This window comes from Hemitrygon akajei, chromosome 7 (assembly GCF_048418815.1).
Source record: "Hemitrygon akajei chromosome 7, sHemAka1.3, whole genome shotgun sequence".
NCBI lineage: Eukaryota > Metazoa > Chordata > Chondrichthyes > Myliobatiformes > Dasyatidae > Hemitrygon > Hemitrygon akajei.
The window spans coordinates 85,072,839-85,098,337 of NC_133130.1; the positions used below are offsets into that span (position 1 = coordinate 85,072,839).

Sequence of the window (25,499 nt, forward strand, 5' to 3'; positions counted from 1 at the left end):
TTTAAGGCAGAGATAGGTAGGTTCGTGATTAGCCAGAGCATCAAAGGGTATGGGTTGAAGGCAGGGGACTGGAGAAGACTGGAAGAATTGGATCAGCCCATGACTGAATGGCGGAGCAGGCTCGATGGGCTGAATGGCCTACCTCTGCTCCTAAAACTTATGTTCTTTTGTTCTAACTGAGGTGCAAAACCCTGGTATGAAAGGCAATCTTAGGAACAAGATTTAAAGAATAAAAGCAAACATCAAAGCTTTTTCTATGCTTAACTCAACTCAGAAATAATCAGCATGAATGGAGCTAAAAGCCAGGACCCAAGGTTTACTTGTCTGCACCATTTGTGAAAGAGCACTTTAACTGAAAATTATTTTCTGTACTTCCTCTTTCATCACTGTACATTTTAACATTGAATCCGGAAACCGCTGAAGAAAATAAATACTACAACTAGCAACTATATTATGCCAAACAATCACACCCTTCCCCTCACACCCAAGGGACTGGTTTTCAGAATACAATCATGCACTGGAGATCAAAAAGATCTATTGATACAGGAACATTCAGGCTGGAATTGGCAGTTCTTTTTAACTAACTTCAATAGTAACTTCACTCCATCATAACCAACAGATCAGCTATCCTGCTGTACTCAATTACTTTCTGGTCCAAGTTAAATTATATTGATAACCATTCCCAAATTCAAGAATAGTAAGATCTAGGCAAACCAATGCATATTTTTCTTTAGATAAGTACTTCATTAGGTTAACATGCAGGGTTTTGTCAACTGATTTTCAACCGCTCCATCCTGTCAGAAATTGAATACCAAATGTCTACATATGCGTGTTTGTGTGGTGCAGATTTGAAGGACTAGCGCTTTATGGAAACTGATAATGTATTTCAATACTTGGTCATTTCCGCCTTCTCCTGCATGAAATTGCTCCTATGAATAAGCAAACGAATGTCAGCTAGAAGTAAACAGCTTTCAAAATTATGCAGTAAACACAGCTGTTGTTAATTCACTTGAAAATTAAAAGTTCTCAATCCAAAATGCAGGGCTACTTTGAGGTTCATAAAACTGTAGAGCATAGAAATGGGCCCCATCAGCCCACCTTGTCCATGTTTACTGTGATACAATGCCATGTAAAAATCTTCAGCACCCCCCCCCCCAAACCCTTTGTTCATATAAATGAGTGTTACAACCTGGGATTTTGATCAATTTAATATCTGTAAATCACATGCTCCTTTTTTCCCTGCAGAGCATAAAAAATATCAAAAATTGTAAAGCATGAAAAACCAAAAAAAAAATCTAAAACTGTAATGTCAGCAGTTCAAAAGTATTCATTTCCCTTTTCTCAGTACTCAGTTAAATCATCTCTCGCAGTTATTATAGCCAGTAGTCTTTTTGGATAAGTCTGTGTTAGATTTGCATCATGTGATGAAAAAGATTTGCCCATTCCTCCTTGCAAAATTCCTCAAGCTAAACCAGTTTAGTTGGGGAGAGGTGATGGACGGCAATTTTAAAGTCTTGCCAAAGATGCTCAATTGAGTTAAGGGCAGGACTCTGACTGAACCACTCAAGGACATCAATTTTGTTCAATTGAAGCTACTCCATGGTTGCTCTGGCAGTGTGCTTTGGGTCGTTTCCTGCTGAAAGATGAACTTCCACCCAGTTTCAACTTTCTGGCAGAAGCTAGCAGGTTTTTAATAGAAGATCTCTCTTTATTTAGTCAGCTTCCCATCAATCATGACAAGAGTTTCAGTCCCTTCTGTTGAAAAGCACCCCACAACATGATGCTGCCTCCATCTTACTTAGCAGTAGGGATGGTGTTACCTGTGTTATGCCCGCAGCCCCCTCCTTTGTGAGAATTGCAAGAGCGCTCTTGGGTTGGGTCAGGGGGCCCCGGAAATGAGAGAGGGACGTGCAAGATGCCTCATCCCCGGCGATGTAAAATCCCGGGACATATCCATTGTTTCTTGGAGACACCTTTGTGGATTGCGATCCTATGCTACGTGACAGCCTTCAGGGTAAAGTGGGCTGGGTGACGGGGAGAGATTGCATCATCCACCAACCTGATTGACATCTTCAACCCTGCAAGTCAGGATACAAGAGGGGCTGTAGGAACAGCCCCCTCAAACACACTAGAAGAAACGCTAGCGATCCCGTAATAGTGGGAAGCCATTTGAAGGAAGCCACGTGCATTCGGTTCCCTTGCCTGGAAGAACCGGTGGCTGATACTACAGAAAGCGACTTTGAACTAACAACGGGGAACCAACTCCCCCGACTCAATGGATTGGCCTCATCAAAAGACCCGGGCAAGTTTAAGACTGTCTCTCTCTAAAACCCAAAGAGCTGCATCTTGACTGAGCATCGTGAATGACATTGACTTTATTTTTCCATCGGACAATATAGTATTCCCTAGACAAACGATAGAGCTATTTCTTGTTGATGATTATTATTATACCCGCGCTTTTAGATTGAGTATTGACGACATATATTATCTGAATGTTTGTATTAATCTTATTTTTGTGCCCCTTTATAAATAAAGACTTTTAAAAATAGTACCATCAGACTTCAACGGACCTCTCTATCTTTGCTGGTAAGTGACCCAGTTACGGGGTACGTAACACCTGAATACACAGTATTAGATTTATGCCACACGTACTACTTAGTGTTGAGGCAATAAAGTTCCACTTTAATCTCATCCAACCACAAGAACTTCTTCCAGATCATTACAGTATCCTCTAGGTGAAACTTTGCTAAGTCTTTACAGGCAAGGATATGCTTATTTTTAGCCAGGACTTCTTCCTTGACGTTCTTCCACCAATACCCTATTTGTGCAAGGCCTTAGAGATTGTGAAACCATGAACTTCATCTCCATTTGCTGACTCCAACTTCTGCAGCTCCCTCAAAGTGACTGTTTCTGTCACAGTAGCTTCGCTTACAAGTGCCATTCCTCTCTGGTGACTGAGTTTAGAGGGGCAGCCTAACCTAGGCAATGAGGCTATAGATTCATATTTTTACTACTTTTTCACGATGGACTGCACTGAGCTCTGAGGTACAGTATGTTCCGTGCCCTTGAGATGGTCTTGTACCCTTCCCCAGACTTGGGCTTCCCTATTATCATTTCTTTGTTTTGCAAGCGCCTTTGTCTTCATTATGGTTTGGTCTGCTAAATATCTACCATCCTGTGGGATCTTATGAATTCATTGAAAACAGGTGATCCTCCAGTTTTCTACATCAACAAACTGGATGAGTTGATAAGGTAATACTGTATATTGCACCTGAGGAGAGTTAGCGTAGTAATCACAAAGGGGATAAATGCCTTTTCAGCCTCAAAATTTTGGATATTAATTTTTAGTGAATTGTTGATAGGATTTGACATGATGCGCAATGTTTTGTATATTAGCACAAAAAATCCTACTTATATATATCTTAAATTTAGAAAATGAGACAATAAAATGTGAAAATAGTTATGGGGCAAATACATTTCAATGCAGTGTACCTTTCTATGTTAATACTATTTGCCTGCATTAGGCCCATATCCATCTAGGCTTTTCCTATCCAAGTATCTGTCAATACTTACCTTTAAATAATGTAACTCTATCTGCCTTCTGGCAGCTCATTCCAGGTATTCATCACCCTTGTATTTCTTTCAAATTTTATCCCTCTCACCTCAAATCTTCACCCACTCACTCTAGACTTCTCTGTCCCAGGTAAAAGATCCTTACTATTTATCCTATCTAAAACCCCACATAATTTTGTAAACTTCAAAAAAGCTTTTATGTTCCAGTGAAAATAAATTCTATTTAATCTTTTGTTTTTATTTTATGAGTTATGCAATCTCACCCTATAACATCCACCCATTCCAGGCAACACCCCAGTTAATCACTTCTCTACTCCTTTTAATTATATGTGTGCATCTAGTTGCAGTGCTGTGTTTCAAAAGAGTCTGAAGATCACTGTGCTGTACTTTGTCAATCACTGCCCCTTTTATCCCTGGCCCTTACGTTTGATCTCAAATTGACATTCAGACTGAATATACACAATGCAGTATGCCAACATTAAGACTGCCTGCTTTCACCCCACTAATGTGACCTGATTCAGCCCCCTTCCTCAGCGCACTTGCTTTTGAAACCTTTATCCACACCTTTGCAGTTTCAAGGATGACCTCGCTTACCCAATCTCTGTGAATTTGGAGTCATCCAAAATTCTACTGTCCTACATTCAGCTCTCACCCCAAGCTGATACTGGCCTTCAAATAAACAGCACCTTAGTTTCACAGCAACACACACAAAATGCTAGAGGAACTCAGCACCTAGGAAAAGAGTACAGTCAACATTTCGGGCTGAAACCGTTTGTCCTGCTGAAGATTTTGTCCCGAAATGTCGACTGTACTCTTATATGAATAGCCATTCCAGTTGTATCTATTCATGGTATTGTGGCTGAAGGAAAGGCTTTTCAAAGCTTAATGCTTTACTTTTGAGCTAAACCATCAAACTTAGGTTCTACCAAATCTCCACAACCCTCAAAACAACCAGATCCTTGGAAAACCCATCTGTTTCTTAAATATTCTTCAGAGGAATAAATCTCACATCCTTGCCTGGTCTGGCAAATTGAATACACCAATGTGGTTCACTTTTGATCGTCCTCTGAAATCACCACTAAAATGATCCAGCGATATTCTTAATTTACTGCAGTACAATTTGAAGATATTTACTGGTCTTGCCAGTTGTCCAGATCCAAAAGATGAATGATGATCAACTCCATCTATTCTCCTGTGGTTTTCTTTTTCACCACACTCAACAACACCTCTTTCTCACTCTAACTGCCCTCAGACAGCTATTCCTCTTGTCATCCCACAAACTATTGCCACTATCTTCCCACAGTCCGCTACTTATATAAATCTGCTACCTTTGCCACCCTCTGCAATCCACAAACATAATAATCCATGAGGAGGCTCTGGAGAGTGCTGCCCAAATCTCAGGCGGTATCTTTGAGAAAAAAACGATACCAATAATGAAACAAACCACAGATTCTGGTGCACCACTACAGTCTCTGAAAACTGCTTGACGAAAATTATCAAGGAATTCTTTAGAAATTCCACCAAGGAAGAGAAACAGTTCAACTGACATCTGAAGTACACAGTCCAACAGAAGCATGTGGCTGAATGAGCAAACAATAAGTGGGAAAAGCAAAGGAGCTCGAGCAACTTCCTGATAACAATAACATGCATGGATCACTCAGCATTATCATGAACAAATACAACTCAAGGGTCCCACCTCAAAGCAAGCAAAGAAGAGAAGACATCTTATCAAGGACAACAACATAATCAATGTCCATCAGAGGGAACACTTAGGAAAACTCCTCAGCTGAGACATTCTGCTTCATGGATTTGTCCTTGACACCATTCCACCTAACCCTAACCCTAACCCACAACAGACTATCAAATCCAGTCATATCATTATCCTAGGTGGAACATGAGGCTGAAGAGGCCTTGGGATAAATGAAATGCAGATGGCCTCCCTGCTGAAATCCTTAACCATGAGAAAATTCTGACACTAATTCTCCCTCGGCCCGGAAGAAGAAGAAGAAAAGCCACAGAACTCAAAGGTACTAAATTGTGAAAAATTAAACATTGAAAATGAGTACACAAACATAACAAGGATCCATGGGTTCAAGCTAGGAATGACCACGAGCAATCAAGTGATTTGAATATGGAATAATCTCCTTTTAAATAAATAGAGACAACAAATTCTGGCATCAATTTAAGTCTTCACACAATTGGTAACTTGAACAAGGAAGAGCTCTCTGGGTAAACAAACAGAGGCAAAAAGTCCTGGAACCACATACTGTATGTATAATGAGATTTCACAGTGGGAGAGCTTCGGATATTTCTGGATAGATGAGTTAAGAAGGGCTGTACAGACTGGCTCATCATAATTTTTCTTGTTATTTTGTGGTTTGTGTCTGGCAGATGCAATAACGTCATGACATCCAAGTCAGAAATGAAACCAAGGGTAGACATTGCCGTGCTTAATTCTGACACTGCTGAGTTTTCACTTTTCAAAGCAAACAAAACTTTTAGCTTCCATTAGGACTTGCTGAAGCCTCAGGCTTTCTTGTAACAACCAGAAGTGTGAAATCACCCTGAAAAGATCAACTTCTAGATCTATGTAACTTTGCAGTTATAAACAACTACCGGGTATATGCGCGTGCGCACACACCCCTAAACTATAGGATCATACATATTTCTGCCTTTTGTACAAATATGCAATATTGATGAAGATATTTATCAAAATTCCTGTTGCATACCTGTATTTATTGTATGTTTTGCTGAGAATAAAGTGCTAATAGTTGACTCTAAAGTACATCCATCTCCAACCGGTAAGCTGAACGTAGCTGGTAAATCCAGTACACTATTGCATTCTGACAGGTCACTTGGTAAAAATTCATTTGCAGACATGATGCTGTGGGAGAGAAATGAGCAATTACTTCAGGAACTAAATACATAGTATATATACAGTAAACTGCAAGATCTATTTCTAGGTCTGTGATAATCTGCTGTTAAAACCAAACATATGCTTATGCACACACAAACACACACATACTGCACACATGTACAGATTTCTATCCAGCTGTGACAAGACAGACATAATTTCTGTTTAGCATGGGTAGAAATGTCAAATACTAGAGAACATATGGTGCATGTTATAAAACTTCTGCTTTTCTAAATCCACGGTTTATATACTGATATTGTACTTTGAAACTGATAAAGCATCTTTTGAACAGGATCAAATCCAACTGAATTGCAGCTGCATTGTGTAGTAATTTAACAAAGAAGAGCTGAAATATTTGCAAAGAAATGCTATGTCTTCATATTAGGCAGTCTATTAGGAATAGTTAATGTTTCTGTTCCCATAGATGCTGCCAGTCCTTCTGAGTGTTTACATCATTTTCTGTTTTATTAATCGCAAAATACACCACAATCATGGTGCAAACATGATGTCACCACAGGGCCAAATAAGTGGTAAAGACCTCACCATGCCTCAGCTACTCCAATGGTTTTCTAGCTGGCTCCTTTATTTACTAAACCATTGGAGTAGCTGAGGCATGGTGAGGTCTTTACCACTTGTTTGGCTGCAGATCTCAAGAGTCTTGTTTAAAATTCTATTTCTACTTAAATTCCTTATTAGTCTCATTCTTCCCTAGCCCTGCAAGTACCGGTACCTCTTTTTAAGCAACTGCAACTGCCCCATACCTTTCTTCCTACAACCTATTGTGTTCTCCCCAACTCCCATCACAACTGAACTGAGTGATAGCACAGCTGGTAAACAAGAACAACTGAGATTACAAAGCTACAACAACAAAGATGTGCACCTCAGATGTCAAATCTGATCAGTTTTTTTACTTGGGTATAAATTAAAAGTTCCTGCTTTATTTGGTGACTTGTTATTATGGTATTTCCTTTCTGATAATGTGCATTAAAAGTTTTACCTTGTCACACAGGTCTTGTCTAAAACTTAGAGTGACACAGAAGGCCATCAGCCTATCAGATCCATGTCCTCTCTCCTTACTTCCCTCAACCCCTGAACTCACTCTGCCTCACCTATGCCTATCAGTGTATCTTAGAGTGCTTCTACACCACACAGGTACACATCTGACAGCCAAAGGATCATTTATTCTTCATTAAGTGCTTTATACAACTCCCATTATTATTTGATGAGACATAAAAATCTGGGTGAAAGAAAATTCAAAAGCTATAATTCCAATTAAAAATTGCATCCAACAATATGATGCTTGATATAGTGAGTGACAATGTTGCTCTAATCCTTTCATTGCATGACTCAAAATTCTTTTTGTTGCTAATCTTGGATCAGTACTATCTTTCCCCTGCAAAGGTTCTGATGCATTCAGATATCAATGATACCTTTCCCATAGGCCTCTCTTTGTTTATCTTCTGACAACAATAATATCCATTGCAAGCTTTTGGATTTGATAGGATTTTACAATGAAGAGACTGGAGATGTATTCTATTCGATGTGTTTTCATTTTGGGCAGTAGGTGTATTGGGGCTCTTCTATATCTCCATGTGTTGTCCAGCAATGTTTTCCAGTATTTTCTAGTTTTACTTCAGATTTATGGCATCCATTAACTTTGACTTTAGACCATAAGACCATAAGGCATAGGAGCAGAAGTAGGACATTCAGCCCATCGAGTCTGTGCCACCATTCAATCATGGGCTGATCCAATTCTCCCAGTCATCCCCACTCCCCTGCCTTCACCCCATGCCCTTTGATACCCTGGCTAATCAAGAAACTATCTATCTCTGCCTTAAATGCACCCAATGACTTGGCCTTCTTTCTGAGCAAAAGGGGAAGAATATTTTTGAGCAGCTGACATTTCAGGTTTTGAATTTTTAGTTTTTCATGCTTTACAATTTTCCCTGTTTTTTTGCACTCTACTGTAAAAAAGGAACATGTTTAATGCTTCTAACATTAAAATAAACATACTTCCACCAGTCATTGCACCAATTACCTTGCTCCAGCCTGTTCTTACTGGTCATGACATCTACCTGCCCCTCAATTGCTCCACTTGCTGACCCGCACTGATTCCTATCTTCCTGCCAAACTAGTTTGAGAAATCAATGTTCATGCCATCGACTTTGCTTCAGAAAGAAGTAAAATCATAAAAATATCCAAACAATCCCCCAACTTCTTCCTTCAGCGTCACCTACTAAATGAGCACTATTAAAAATAACTTTGTCAGCAAAATCTATGCACAGGATTTGACTAGCAATTGAAATGAGCAGCCAAGTGGTGTCTGGAGGAAATAAAACTTGCTTAATTGCTTGCTTCCCCAAACCCTACACAAGCAATCTCCCTGTGTATCCTGCTCTGCATAACTTTTATTGATCTAACAATAGTTTTCTTTGCCAGTTTACAACTAAGATTAAAACTTGTGTATTGTCAATAAATAAAAATATTTATCTGTAAGGTCAATGGAAAGCTTGAAGACATCTTCTTTGCAACTCTACTGACTACTGGTGGAATTTACCTTCTCTGTTGTAAGCATATCAGCTGAGTACAACTCCCAGACACTGAGGTCCTGCCATAAACCTTTGATCAAAACTAATATCACCGCATTGAGCATCCAGAACAATCAAAGAAATAACATACAAGATAAGTGCCATTTAATCTATTTAAGTGGAGACGGTATTGAGCTAAATATTGGCTAGCACACTAGGAAACCTTCCTGGGTAGGTATTGTGCTTTTGTACAACGTGAGTGGAGGATTGTGAATCAAGGCAAATTGGTTAATCGTTGAAATATGTACTGAGGGAGAATGAAAACTGTGTTTTGTATAACATCCATACAGATCATTTCATCGTGTCAGTACATCAAGGAAGTACGGTACAAAGGAAAAATAACAAGATAAAGAATATGGTGTTACAGAGTAAGTGCAGTGCAGGTAAACAAATCAGTGCAAGGCCATGACAAGGTAAACTTGAGGTAAGGAACCTGTCTTATCGCACAAGGGGTCTGTTCAGTTGTCTTATAACAATGAGACAGAAGTTGACTTTGAGCCTGCTGGTATGTGCTTTCAGGTTTTTTTTTTAAACCTTCGATCCTATAGGAGGGGAGAAAAGAGTGAATGTCCAGGATAGGAGGGGCCTTTGATTATGTTGGTTGCTTTACTGAGGCAGTGAAAGTCATTGGAGGGGAAGCTTGCATTTGTGATGTGCTGAGCTGTGCCCACACCTCCCTGTAGTTTTTTGCAGTCTTGGGCAGGGCAGTTGCCATACCAATGTATCCATTAGGATGCTGTCCATGGTGTATCAAAATATAAAAATTATAAAAATTGGTCAGGGTCAACAGGGACATGCCAAAGTTCTTCAGCCTCCTGAGGAAGTTACAGCCCACATTACTTCAACTTTTACTTCCAGTGTCCTCAAAGTCAAAATCTACACTCCATCACTTGTTTTCTTCAAATAGGGCCATGACTACTTATTTTAAAAAAGGGAAGACCTAAGCTATAGGCACAAACATATATTGGAATGTTGTTTTGATTGTTGCTAAAGTTACATTTGAATAACCACTTGTAAAGCTATAACATTCAAAAAATAGCCTGAGTAAAAATCCAGCATCAGTCTTTTGAACCAATAATTATTTCTTTACAAATACAAAATCTCGGATAAAAACAGGTCAATGACACAATTGTCAAATTTACCCTCCAGCAAGAAAACAAAAGAAAGAGTTAACGTTGTGTCCTGGTATGCTGCACAGGATCTGGATTCCTTGACATAGCTTTTGGAGTGAGAAAATTATATAAATAAATAGTAATCCTAAACTGCAATGTTCCACATGAGATGTAAAAATAAAAGTACTGGAGACAAAAAAAAAACACATTTTAGTCAGTGTTTGGGTACAAAGGAGACAGGTTAATGATCAGGCATTTATAAGGGAGAATTTGAGCTGAACAGTTAAAAGCTTTCTTTTTGGCAGATGTGACACACACTTCGGGCTTTACACCACCTTCTTTCTGTTTGCTTACTTATCTGAGTCCTCTCCACTGGAAAAGGTTTTCAAATAATTCCAATGATTATATTAGCACTTGCTTATAGAAACATAGAAAATAGGTGCAGGAGTAGGCCATTCGGCCATTCGAGCCTGCACCGCCATTCAGTATGATCATGGCTGATCATCCAACTCAGAACCCTGTACCTGCTTTCTCTCCATACCCCCTGATCCCTTTAGCCACAAGGGCCTTATCTAACTTCCTGTTAAATATAGCCAATGAACCGGCCTCAACTGTTTCCTGTGGCAGAGAATTCCACAGATTCACCACTCTCTGTGTGAAGAAGTTTTTCCTCATCTCGGTCCTAAAAGGCTTCCCCTTTATCCTTAAACTGCGACCCCTCGTTCTGGACTTCTCCAACATCGGAAACAATCTTCCTGCATCTAGCCTGTCCAATCCCTTTAGAATTTTATACGTTTCAATAAGATCCCCCCTCAATCTTCTAAATTCCAGTGAGTATAAGCCTAGTCGATCCAGTCTTTCTTTATATGAAAGTCCTGCCATCCCAGGAATCAATCTAGTGAACCTTCTCTGTACTCCCTCTATGGCAAGAATGTCTTTCCTCAGATTAGGGGACCAAAACTGCACACAATATTCTAGGTGCGGTCTCACCAAGGCCTTGTACAACTGCAGTAGAACCTCCCTGCTCCTGTATTCAAATCCTTTTGCTATGAATGTCAACATACCATTTGCCTTTTTCACCGCCTGCTGTACCTGCATGCCCGCCTTCAATGACTGGTGTACAATGACACCCAGGTCTTGTTGCATCTCCCCTTTTCCTAATCGGCCACCGTTCAGGTAATAACCTGTTTTCCTGTTCTTGCAACTGAAGTGGATAACCTCACATTTATCCACATTAAATTGCATCTGCCATGAATTTGCCCACTCACCTAACCTATCCAAGTCACCCTGCATCCTCTTAGCATCCTCCCTACAGCTAACACTGCCACCCAGCTTCGTGTCATCCGCAAACTTGGAGATGCTGCAGTTAATTCCCTCGTCTAAATCATTAATATATATTGTAAACAACTGGGGTCCCAGCACTGAGCCTTGTGGTACCCCACTAGTCACTGCCTGCCATTCTGAAAAGGTCCCGTTTACTCCCACTCTTTGCTTCCTGTCTGCCAACCAATTCTCTATCCACAACAATACCATACCTCCAATACCGTGTGCTTTAAGTTTGCACACTAATCTCCTGTGTGGGACCTTGTCAAAAGCCTTTTGAAAATCTAAATATACCACATCCACTGGCTCTCCCCTATCCACTCTACTAGTTACATCTTCAAAAAATTCTATGAGATTCGCCAGACATGATTTTCCTTTCACAAATTCATGCTGACTTTGTCCAATGATTTCACCTGTTTCCAAATGTGCTGTTATCACATCTTTGATAACCGACTCTAGCATTTTCCCCACCACCGATGTCAGACTAACCGGTCTATAATTCCCCAGTTTCTCTCTCCCTCCTTTTTTAAAAAGTGGGGTTACATTAGCCACCCTCCAATCCTCAGGAACTAATCCAGAATCTAAGGAGTTTTGAAAAATTATCACTAATGCATCCACTATTTCTTGGGCTTCTTCCTTAAGCACTCTGGGATGCAGACCATCTGGCCCTGGGGATTTATCTGCCTTTAATCCCTTCAATTTACCTAACACCACTTCCCTACTAACATGTATTTCCCTCAGTTCCTCCATCTCACTAGACCCTCGGTCCCTTACTATTTCCGGAAGATTATTTATGTCCTCCTTAGTGAAGACAGAACCAAAGTAGTTATTCAATTGGTCTGCCATGTCTTTGTTCCCTATGATCAATTCACCTGTTTCTGACTGTAAAGGACCTACATTTGTCTTGACCAATCTTCTTCTTTTCACGTATCTATAAAAGCTTTTACAGTCAGTTTTTATGTTCCCCGCCAGCTTTCTCTCATAATCTTTTTTCCCTTTTCTAATTAAGCCCTTTGTCCTCCTCTGCTGGTCTCTGAATTTCTCCCAGTCCTCAGGTGTGCCGCTTTTTTTTTGCTAATTTATGTTTCTTCTTTGGACTTGATACTATCCCTAATTTCCCTTGTCAGCCACGGGTGCACTACCTTCCCTGGTTTATTCTTTTGCCAAACTGGGATGAACAATTGTTGTAGTTCATCCATGCGATCTTTAAATGCTTGCCATTGCATATCCACTGTCAACCCTTTAAGTATCATTTGCCAGTCTATCTTAGCTAATTCACGTCTCATACCTTCAAATTTACCCTTCTTTAAGTTCAGAACCTTTGTTTCTGAATTAACTATGTCACTCTCCATCTTAATGAAGAATTCCACCATATTATGGTCACTCTTACCCAAGGGGCCTCGCACAACAAGATTGCTAACTAACCCTTCCTCATTGCTCAATACCCAATCTGGAATGGCCTGCTCTCTAGTTGGTTCCTCGGCATGTTGGTTCAGAAAACCATCCCGCATATATTCCAAGAAATCCTCTTCCTCAGCACCCTTATCAAATGAAAGCTTACTGCAGTAAATCTGAAAACACTCACTTTTATAATATAGAAGTAACCTATTTGTACAGGGTAGTGAAATTGCCAACATATTTTCTAGCTAGTAGTTAAATTTTAAATTCTTAAACTTAATAAAACAAGGTGCACATAATTACCCCCTTTCTCAATAAAGCTTTTAAAAATAGCAGACAACACGACTGCTCAGTATCCTTACTGAATGAGATCTTCCAGTAGCTAACTTGTCATCAACATTCCCTGTGTTTTCTCCACCCACCTCACCCTGGAACTTAAAATATGTTTAACTTTTGACTTCTCTTTGTGTTCCGATGAATGATCATCGAACTGAACTGTTTACCCAGTTTCTCTCAACACAGATGCTGCTTCAAATTCTACTTCTGTGCCTTCCAGAAAATTAAAAATAAAACATATGACAGTAATCAAGCAATGGGTAATGTTTTAAGTATTAATACGTATTTACACTTCATTGTATCCCTTTATGGCATTAAAAATAATAGGATAAACGGTTATGAAGAAAATTTAGAGGTATTATTATATCAAAGGAAAAGGCTTATAATGGTGAAAATGAGAGCAGGAAACCCAAAGACTGCACAATTTTGGAATTCAGTAAAAGATGCCAAGGCATTGTTTTGGAAAGAGGAAGGAGAACATGAAAGCTGTCTGACAAGAAACATAAAAGTAGACTGCAAAGCAACAATAATGGGAACATTAGCTCTATTTTCAGTCCCTATCAACTGAGAGAAGAGAAATTTAACTGGTGAAAGGGAATGACAAAAGTTAAGCAAGTATTATGTAAGTAACTTAATGTAAAAAAGAAATAGAAACTTTCCTAGACTTATTAGTCTAGAGTGAATGATGAGTTCAAAGACATTTGCATCAGTAAAACATTTGTATTGGAGAAATGAAAACAGCTGAATGGTAATAAAATCCCAAAAACTGGTCTCATACATCAGTTTTTACATTCTCAGATGGCGAGTCTATCAGTAAAACTACACTTTGATAACAGAATGATAGCTACAGTAAGAATTAAGTAACAGACTAGGTCTTAATTACTGAATAAAATAATCATCTACAGGTCTAACTGCGAATCGAATTTTCTATTACAATAATGAGTGGATACTATAATTAGTAAAGTTCTTGAAATTTGGGTTTTGTCACTGCTGCAAAACATGTCTCTATGTAATCCAATTTCCTACAACAACTATGGGTGCACACTATAATATAATGAGTGAAGTTCCTGAAACTTGGGTGCCATTATTGCTACACTCCACATCTCTACCTCTAGGTACCTGATTTATCTCTCTGTTATGTCTCTGGTACTGAATACCTAATTAGCACAATCCACATTCCTATTTACTAGTTATTAGTTCTCACTATTCTTTCCTCTGCAGCAGTCTCACATTACGATATACAGCAAAAAGTTTTGATCTGCACACTACAGAGATCACTTTACAGAATTTACATCAATATTTGGATGAGGAGATCAAGTACAATATATTCAGGTTTGCTGATGACACTAAGATATGTGACAATGAAAGGATGCAGAGAACCTACTTGCACTTTGACAACTATACTATACTTCCTCCCACCCTGTTACTTGTAAAAACGCCATCACCTTCCATCAATTCTTCTGTCTTCACTGCATCTGCTCTCAGGGTGAAGCTTTTCATAGAACATACAACATAGAAATTTACAGCACATCAAAGGCCCTTCGGCCCACAATGTAACCTACCCTAGAGACTGCCTGGAATTTCCCTAGCGCATAGCCGTCTATTTTTCTAAGTCCCATGTACCTATCTAAGTGGCTCTTAAAATACCCTATTGTATCTGCTTCCACCACCGCCACCGACAGTGCATTCCACACACCCACCACTCTCTGTGTGAAAAACTTACCCCTGACATGCTCTCGGTACCTACTTCCAAGCACATTAAAACTATGCCCCCTCATGTGAGCCATTTCAGCCTTAGGAAAAAGCCTCTGGCTATCCACATGATCAATGCCCCTCATCATCTTATACACCTCCATCAGGTCACCTCTCATCCTCCGTCACTCTGAGGAGAAAAGGCCAAGTACACTCAACCTATTCTCAGATGGTATGCCCTCCAATTCAGGCAACATCCTTGTAAATCTCCTCTGCACTCTCTCTATAGTATCCACATCCTTTCTGTAGTGAAGTGACCAGAACTGAACACAGTACTCCAAGTGGGGTTTGACCAAGGTCTTGAACTCATTACCTCACAGTTCTTGAACTCAGTCCCATAGTTGATGAATGCCAACACACCATACGCCTTCTTAACAACACTGTCAACCTGTGCAGCAGCTTTGAGTGTCCTATGGACACGGACCCCAAGATCTCTCAGATCCTCCACACTGCCAAGAGTCTTACATTTTATATTATATTTTGTCTTCAAATTGGACCTACTAAAATTAACCACATCACACTTATCTGAGTTGCCCCATCTGCCACTTCTCAACCCAGTTCTACATCCTATCAATGTCCCACTGTAACCTCTGACAACCCTCCAGATGATCCATAACACCCCCACCCTTTGTGTCATCAGCAAACTTACTACCCCACCCTTCTACTTCTTCATCTAGGTCATTTATAAAAGTCACAAAGAGGAGGGGTCTCAGAACAGATCCCTGCAGAACACCACTGGTCACCGACCTCCATGCAGAATACGAACCATCTACAACCACCCTTTGCCTTCTGTGGGCAAGCCCATTCTAGATCCACAAAGCAATCCACAAAGGCATGGGATCCACATGGATCCCATGCCTTCTTACTTTCTGAATGAGCCTTGCATGGGGAACCTTATCAGATGTCTTACTGAAATCCATATACACTACATCCACTGCTCTACCTTGTGTTTTGTTACATCCTCAAAGGATTCAACTAGTCTCGTAAGGCATATCCTGCCCTTGACATGTGGACTATCCCTAATCAGATTATGTCTCCCCAACTGCTCATAAATCCTGCCTCTCAGAATCTTCTCCAACAACTTGCCCACCACTGAAGTAAGATTCACTGGTCTTTCATTCCAGAACAAAGGAGATGTACTCTTTCAAAGAAAGGGGCTTTCCTTCCACCACCATCAATGCTGCCCTCAACCACATCTCTTCCATTTCACACACTTCTGCTCTTACCCCATTCTCCCACCACTCTACCAAGGACACTGTTGCTTTTGTCCTCACCTGCCAGCCAAGCAGCCTTCACACCCAGATCATAATTCTCTGCAACTTCCACCATCTCCAATGGGATCCCACCATCAAGCACATCTTTCCCTCCCCCAACTTTCTGCTTTCTGCAGAGATTGCTCCCTATGCAACTCCCTCCCATTGATCTCCCTCCTGGCACTTATCTTGAAAGCAGGACAAGTGCTACACCTGCCCCTGCACTTCCTCCTTCATTATCATTCAGGGCCCCAAATAGTCCTTCAGGTGAGGCGACACTTCACCTGTGAGTCTGTTGGGGTCATATAATGTGTTCAGTGCTTCCGGTGTGACCGTCTGTATATTGGTGAAACCCGATGTAGATTGAGAAACCGCTTCACTGAGCACCTAGACTCTGTCCGCCAGAAAGGACCTCCCAGTGGCAACCCATTTTAATTCCACTTCCCAGTCCTATTCCGATATGTCCATCCATGGCCTCCTTCACTGTTGTGACAAGGCCACACTTAGATTGGAGGAACAACACTTTGTATTCCTTCTGGGTAGCCTCCAACCTCATGGCATGAACATTGATTTCTCAAACTTCTGGTAATGCCCACCCCCTTCACAAATCCCCATCCCCTTTTCTCTCTCTCTCTCTTCCTCTCACCTTAACTCCATGCGTGCCTATTGCCTCCCTCTGGTGCTTCTCCCCCCTCCTTTTCTTTCTTCCATGGCCTTCTGTCCTCTTCTATCAGACTCCCCCTTCTCCAGCCCTGTGTCTCCTTCACCAATCAACTTCCCAGCTCTTTACTTCATCCCTTCCCCTTCAGGTTTTACCTATTGTGTTTCACTCTCCCCTCCCCCCAATCTTTTAAATCTACTCCTCAGCTTTTTTTCTCCAGTCCTGCCAAAGGGTCTCGGTTTGAAACGTTGACTGTGCTTTTTTCTATAGACACTGCCTGGCCTGTGAGTTCCACCAGCATTTTGTGTGTGTTGCTTGGATTTCCAGCATTTGCAGATTTTCTCTTGTTTGGAAAGATATCGATCTTAAGTGATGGAAAGCTGAAAATTGCCGGTGGTCTTGAGAGACCAATGTGTCAATTACATTAATTACTAAAAGTTAACATGCAACTGCACCATGCAATTTGGAAGTAGATGAGTATGTATATATTCACTGCAGTAGAATGTAAGTACGTGAACTTGCTCCGGTGAGATATAGGGCCTGGTGAGATCATACATGGAACATTATGCACAGGCCAGATTCCGTAATAAGGAAGGGTAGAGAGTGTGGCAAAAGTTCTTGCGGCAAATGGTGATTTGGTTGTACAGTACAAGGAGCAGTCAGGCAAAATGGGTCTATATTCCCTTGATTTTAAAAAAATGAGGCGATCTCATAGAAATGTACATAACTGTTACAGGATTTAACAGGATAGATCTAGAAATGGCACTTCTCTTAACTGGAGCATTAGTGTCAGGACTCAGTGTCAGGGAGCCAGTCTTTTGAAGTAAAGATTTCAAAATTTCTTCACATATAGAATACTGAACCTTTGAAATTCTCTTGCCAAGAGGGCTGTGAAGATTTCAAGTCAATTTGAATTCAAGATGACAAATACATTTTTATATATCGAGGCAATCGAGTAATGTGGCAGGCATTGGAGGCACTTTCTCCTGCTACTATTTCTAATGTCCTTTTGATTGATAACTTACACCAGCAAACAAAAGTCCCGTATTCAGCAAAATACTTACAGCTTTGGCCAAGCTTTACACAAGCTAATTAAAGAACTTATTGATATTGCTGAGTTACATAACATGACTGCCACATGACAAACACTGTAACCTTTGCTAATCCTATGCATATGCGTAAGAGGACTAACCTGTTTAATTTAGCTAATCTACTTGCTGAATTTTGGAAAAGCATATCTAATACATTTCGTCCACAGTCTCTCAGTTTTATCATGTCTTGGTTCTTACCTTAAAATCAGTGATCACAGATAGAATGTGAACTGTCCCTGACCCAATTTATTGCTGCTAAACTAATGAAATGGGTGACTGGATATGGACTGTCCACTAATTCATTCCTGAGATGTTCTAGTCAACTTCTATTTTAACCATTTCATTTTTGTAGCCAGTTAAAGAGTCTATGTACATTCAGTTCCCACATTTATTAGGTCTGTAGTCTTCTGCAGCTGTAGCCCATCCACTTCAAGGTTCAATGTTTTGTGCATTCAGAGATACCCTTCTGGACTTCACTGTTGTAATGTGTGGTTTTTGAATTTCTGTCACCCGTGATCTCGGACCAGTCTGGCCATTCTCCCCGACCTCTCTCATTAACAATGCATTTTTGCTGACAGAACTGCCGCCCACTGAATGTATTTTGTTTTTTGCACAATTCTCTATAAATTTTAGAGACTGTTGTGCATGAAAATCCCAGAAGATCAGCAGCTTCTGAGACACTCAAACCAACCCGTCTGGCACCAACAATCATTCCACAACCAAAGTTATTTAGATAACATTTCTTCCCCATTCAGATGTCTGGTCTGAACAGCAGCTGAAAATCTTGAGCATGCTTTTATGCACAGTTGCTGTCACATGATTGACTGATCAGATGTTTGCATTAAAATGTCCACTGAGTGTACTTAAAACTCTAATACATTCTTAGATAAAAATTGCCAGATGTATTGCTAGAGTTATATGACTGGAACAAAGTAATTTTTTAAAACTAAGCATGTTTATGTAATGCTTATTATTGTTACATGGGATATAGAACATGAAACAGTACACCACCTGCCCATGATGTTGTGTTGATCTTGATGCCAATTTATAATAAATTGTTTTCCTCCTGTGAATCACCTACATCCTTCCATTCCCTTCACATTGATGTGTCTGTCTGAAAAACTACACCAGACTGCCTGCTTCACTACTACCCCCAGAAACCTACTCCAAACACCCAAACTCTCTGCACAAAAAAATACACCTCATGTTGCCATTCACCTTCTCCCTTGTAACTTTAAAAGCAGGTGTTTAATATTTCTACCCTGGTGGAATGATTTTGACAGCTATATTGTAATTTTAAAAACACTATCAGTTCTCTTGTCAGCCTTTGATGCACTAGGGAAAACAATCCAAGTATGTCCAACCTCTTCTTCAAACTAATCTTTAATCCAGGCAGCATCCTGGTAAACCTCTCCAGCACACTCTCCACAGACTCTACAATGCTTCCTATAATGGAGTGACCAAAACTGCAAGCAAAAACTCCAAGTGTAATTAAACTAAAGTTTTATATAGCTTGGGCATGACTTCCTTACTCTTCTACTCAATACCCCTACTAATGAAGGCAAACACACCTCACGCTTTCTTTACCACCTTATCCACTTGTGTAGCCACTTTCAGTGAACTACGCACCCAGACCCCAAGATCCATCAATGTTATTAAGAGGTCTACCACTAAATGTGTCCTTTCTCCTTTCATTTGACCTCAGAAAATGGAACACCCCACAGTAACTCCATCTGCCCATACCTGTAACTGACCTGCACTCAGTGCCCACTTTATTAGGCACAGCTGCTCATTAATGCAAATATTAAATCAGCCAATCATGTTTAAGCAACTCCATGTATAAAAGCATACAGTCATGGTCAAGAGATTCAGTCGCTGTTAAGGCCAAACATCAGAATGGGGAAGAAGTGTGATCAAAGTGACTTGGACTGTGGAATGATTGTTGGATCCAGATGGGTTGGCTTGAGTACCTCAGAAATTGCTGATCACATGGAACTTTCACACACAAGTCTCCAGAATTCACAGAGAACAGTGCAAAACACAGAAAAAACATCCAATGAGCAGCTGTTCTGTGGGCAAAAATACCTTGTTAATGAGAGAGGTCGGAGGAGAATGGCCAATCCGAGTCAAGCTGACAGGAAGGCAACAGTAACACAACTGACTACATATTACAGTGGTGTGAATTAGAGCATCTCTGAATGCACAACACATCTGACCTTGACCTTTTTTTGGGCTATAGCAGCAAAAGACTACACCAGGTTCCACTGCTGGGACCACTTTATTAGGTACAGTCCTGCACCCAGTAAAGTAGCCACTGAACGTACATCCCAGGATGTTCTTTGATAGTCCTTTATACCATTCATAACTCTCCCAATTGACCATCACAAACTTGCCAATCCAGCAGTCTACACATTCTTCCAAATTATTAATAATATATCATAAACAACAGAGGTCCCAGCTCAAATCCTGGCGGACCACCAAGTGTAATGGACCTCCAGCCAGAATAAGTGTTTCCCATCTCTACTCTCTGTGCAAGCCAGTTACAAACCTAAGTTTGCATTTGACCCAGGATCCCATGCATCTTTATCTTCTGAATCAACCTACCATGAGGGACCTTAGCAAATGCCTTAATAAAGTCCATGTAGATAACATTCACTGCCTTAACCTCATCAAGCTCCTTTGCCATCTCCTCAAAAAAATTTAATTAAGTTTGAAAGGCATGACCCGCCCCACAGAAATCATGCTGACTGTCTGTTTCCAAGTACAAACACTATCCCTGAGTATCTTCTGAAATAGCTTCCCTCCTACTGACATGAGGCACAATTACCTGGAAATGTATGCACCCACCATAGTCTGACAAATAGTTCAAGTTCAAATTTAGAATCATTCAAGCATACACATGCATACTGCCAAATGAAACAGCGTTCCCCCAGACCAAGGTGCAAAACACAGTATATATAACTCGTACACATTTACCACAACTAAATCAACAAATAATAAGGTGCATATATGATACAGGTTAAAAAGTAAACAGTATTACTACTGGTGCTTCATACATGATGAGACCTAGGTGATGACAGAGTTCAGTAATCTTATGGCCTGATGGGAGAAGCTGTTTCTCATCCTCACAGTTCTTGCCCTAATGCTAGAGTACCTCCTGTTTGATGGTAGGGTTACAAAGGGATTGGTGGACAGATGGGAGGGAACATTGACAATGCTAAGGGCCCTATGTATGCAGCACTTCCGAAAAATATCTCCGATGGTTGGAAAAGAGACCCTGATGATCCTCTCAGCAGTCCTTGCAACCCTTTATAGGGACTTGCAGTCTGATGCCTTTCAATTCCCATACCAGACGGTGATACAGCTAGTCAGGACATTCTCAATAGTACTCCTGTAAAAATGGGTTGAAATGGGGGTTTGGGGTGCACCTCCCTCACTTCAATCTCCTCAGAAAGTGGAGTTTTTCTTGACAAAAGAGATTGTGTTGAAGGACCAGGTGAGATCATCTGTTATGTGCACTCCAAAAAACTTGGTGCTCCTAATTTTCTTCACAGAAATATAGAGAACACTCAAATTTAGATTTCATCAGTCTGATGGCCTGTGGAAGAAGCTGTCCTGGAGCCTGTTGGTCCTGGCTTTTATGCTGTGGTACCGCTTCTGGAATGGTAGCAGCTGGAATAGGTTGTGGTTGGGTCCCCGGTGATCCTACGGGCCCTTTTCACACACCTGTCCTTGTAAATGTCCTGAATCATGGGAAGTTCACAACTACAGATGCGCTAGGCTGTCCGCACCACTCTCTGCAAATTAAGGGAGTTTCAGTTCCCACACCAGGCAGTGATGCAGCCAGTCAGGACGCTCTCAATTGTGCCCCTGCAGAAAGTTCTTATGATTTGTGGGCCCATACCGAACTTCCTCAACCGTCAGAGGTGAAAGAGGTGTTGTTGTGCCTTTTTCATCACACGTGAGGTCCTCAGTGATTTGCATGCGAGGTTGTTTACCCTCTCAACCCCAGATGTATTGAAGTCAATCAGTGTTAACCCGTCTCCATTCCTCCTGTAATCCACAACCAGCTCCTTTCTTTTGAGTCATTGAGGGAGAGGTTGTTTTCTTGACACCACTGTGTCAGAGAGATGACTTCTTTCCTGAAGGCCACCTTGTTATTGTTTGAGATAAGGCCAATCAATGTAGTGTCATCAGCAAATTTAATTAGCAGATTGGAGCTGTGGGTGGCGACACAGTCATGGGTATACAGGGAGTAAAGGATGGGACTTAGTACACAGCCCCGAGGGGCTTCTGTATTGACAGCGTCGTAGATAGTGTGGTAAAAATGCTTCTGGCATATTGGACTTCATAACTCAACACACTGAGTACAGGAGATGGGATGTTATGTTAAAATTGTACAAGACAATGGTGAGGCCTGATTTGGAATATTGTGTCCAATTTTGTTCACCGACCTACAGAAAAGATGTAAATAAGTTTGAAAGAGCACAGAAAAAATTATAAGTTTCTTGCCGGGACTGGAGGACCTCAGTTGTAAGGAAAGATTGAATATGTTAGAACTTTATTCTCTAGAACATGGAAGATTGAGGGGAATTTGATAGCGGTATTATGAGGGGTATAGATAGGGTAAATGCAAGCAGGCTTTTTCCACTGAGGTTGGGTGAGCGTACAGCTAGAGGCCATGGGTTAAAGTTGAAAGGTGAAATGATTAGGGGGCACATAAGAGGGAACTTCTTCACTCAGAGGGTGGTGAAAGTGTGGAACGAGCTGCCAGAGCAAGTGGTGGATGTAATTTTGCCTTCAATGTTTAAGAGAAGTTTGGATAGGTACACGGATGGGAGGGGAAAAGAGGGTTGTGGTCTGCATGCATTCAATGGGACTCGGCAGTTTAAATGGTTTAAATGGACCGAAGCTTCTATCCCTGTGCTGCAGTTTTCTAAGACTCTATGAATAACAAGAATCCAGCTGCTAGTCTGCAGGATAACATGATCATTTAAAACAATTCTCTGAAAACTTTAAATTGTCCAAATCTAATTTGAACATGCTCTAATTTAAATAACATAACGCCACTCAGTCATTTTCTGGGTGCTCACAAATCTACGTTGACTCATAGCTCAGCCATGTCTCCATTTTACATTCTTATCGTTCCATTCTAGTTTCTTCAAAGGCTTTGTCATTCCCATTATCCTGACAACCCTCAGATATCTGCACTCCAATCTGGCATCTGAGCATCTTTAACTTTAATTGAGGTCCCATCAGCTGCCAAAGCCACAAACTGTGAAGCTCCATACCCAAAACTCTCTACCTCTTCCTGCAGGTCACCTGCATTCAATCCACAGGGTGACTATGAGCTTCTCTTGGCCTGTCACTTTATTTCTCCATACCACTACCACTCTGACCTATCGACTTGTGACGTCCTGCTCCGCTACAATGAGGACCAATGCAAACCGGAGGAACAGCAACACATCTTCTGTGTGGCACATTGCAGCATTCTTAACATATGTTAACAAATATGTCTACAATTTCAGGAATCTTGGTTTCTAATTTGTATCCATCAATGATTTTGGCTCAGCTGTGACTACTCTTTCTTTCTTTTCTTCTTTTGTCTTTCTTTTTCTCTGGGAATGGAGATGATATGCCAAACTGTCTGGCCGGGTATCTCTTCCTGCTCTGCATCTCATAATCAGAGACTGGTGAATGTTTGAAATTCTCACACCCAGAATGTAGGCTCAGTCAAGCTGCATTCAACTGCAGTCGAATGATCTTTGGTATTAGAGGAATCAAGGATATAGGGTAGGTCAATAAAGTTATATTTGGGGTAGGAAATTAATTGACCTTGTGTAATGGCCTATTCCTCTTATTTCAAATATTCATATGTAATAGTCCTCTCAGTTCAAGTCTACAAGACATACACCAGATTTCCTGCAAGCTTCACCAGTGCGAAACCAAGCAAAAAAAATCCATGTTCTTTGTCTTAACTGCTCCCATAAAACAACTTAAGCGCAAGTTCTTGTTGAGAGTAAAATACACCATTTGTGTAATCACATTCGTCCCAATAAAGATCATGTAGTGTAACCATTTGCTGTACTTATTGGATATTGTTTTCACTTGGTTTGGCGCTGGTGAATTCTGTTACAAAATCCACCAGTGGCACTCAGAAAGGCAGCGTCCACTATTAAGGACCCCCATCACTCAGGTTATGCCCTCTTCTCATTGTTAGCGTCAGGAAGGAAGTACAGAAGCCTGAAGGCACACATTCAGTTATTCAGGAATAGCTTCTTCCCGTTTGCCGTCTGATTTCTAAATGGCCATTGAACCCATGTACGCTACATTCCTTTTTTACTATTTCTGTTTCTGCACTATTTGTAATTTAATTATTTAACAGACTATATATATAATTCCTGTAATTTATTTATTTCTATATTAATCGTGTATTGCATTGTCCTGCCGCCGTTTAGGCTGGTGATATTACTCCTGATTTTGATTCTATTGGCCTCAGTTGAATATAATCAATGACTGAGTCTTCGCAACCTCATCTGAATGTGAGAATTTTAAACGTTCACTGCCCTCTGAGTGAAATTAGGGAAATAAGGAAAAATTATGCATTGTTGGAGCAGGAGGTTATCTGAAAGTTTGTCCCCTTAATCTTCGGAGCAGAGGTCATACTCTCACTGACAAAACTGTTCAAATTCTTGCTTGCTGTTCGAGCAAGATGACAGTGGAGTGGGGTTTAAGAATATAGCTCGCAGTAAAAAAAGGAGGGTTATCTCTGCAGTGTCATATGATAGTCTAGGCCAGGGGTGTCAAACTCATTTTAGGTCACGGGCCGGATTGAGCAAAATGCAGCTTCATGCGGGCCGGATCAGTCGGACGCGTGCGAACGCAGCTTTCGTTGCCTCCGTTTTTTCAGCCTGCTCTCATGTGTCTCAGTCTCTGCTATAACTACAAAGTGTTTCACTTTACAAATTCCGTTTCTTATGAAGAAGACTGCCGAATAAACACTAAAAACCCTGAAATCCTGGTACCTGAATAAACTCAGCATTAGCCATATCATACGCCATAGGCGCTTCGATTACTGGGGCCAGCTTCAATAGTAATTAGATATTATCTCGCGGGCCAAAGATAATTCCACCGCGGGCCTTGAGTTTGACATATATGGTCTAGGCAGAAGAGAACAGACCACCTTTTGTAAAATCGGAAGTGTATGGGGAAATATCAATTTTGCATTTAAGCCTTTGTACGCGTGGAAATGCTGGGGAAACTGAAGCCGGAACATTATATTTGGAGCTTAGCAGGAAGTCGGGCAGAAATACATTCAAAAGAAAACCGGAGGCCAGAGAACTGTAGGTTGAAGCATCATATGCTGAGGCCAAATTGAAAGACCGTTTCTTCCAACGGTAAAAGGAAGTAGAACGTTGAGTGCGGACCCGCAGGGTTCACGACCTTTGACTATTAAAAATGTACATTTTTAAAAATAGAAGACGAAAACTAAGATTCC

General features: G+C 40.7%; 1 protein-coding gene across 3 annotated transcripts in view; it reads right to left on the reverse strand.

Moving 5' to 3' along the window:
- LOC140730628 (shieldin complex subunit 1-like) overlaps positions 1-25,499 on the reverse strand; it is a 101,286-nt gene that overhangs the window by 74,526 nt on the left and 1,261 nt on the right. The window contains exon 1 of one of the 3 annotated variants that reach the window (XR_012099643.1): positions 6,303-6,441. Coding sequence is in view for 1 of the 3 variants with exons in the window: in XM_073051345.1 (XP_072907446.1) it covers positions 6,303-6,457 (155 nt within the window). In the remaining 2 variants the exon portion in view is untranslated. Of the gene's footprint in view, positions 1-6,302; positions 6,458-25,499 lie in introns of those variants that run through there. The other 2 variants (XR_012099642.1, XM_073051345.1) reach the window with 2 other exon arrangements.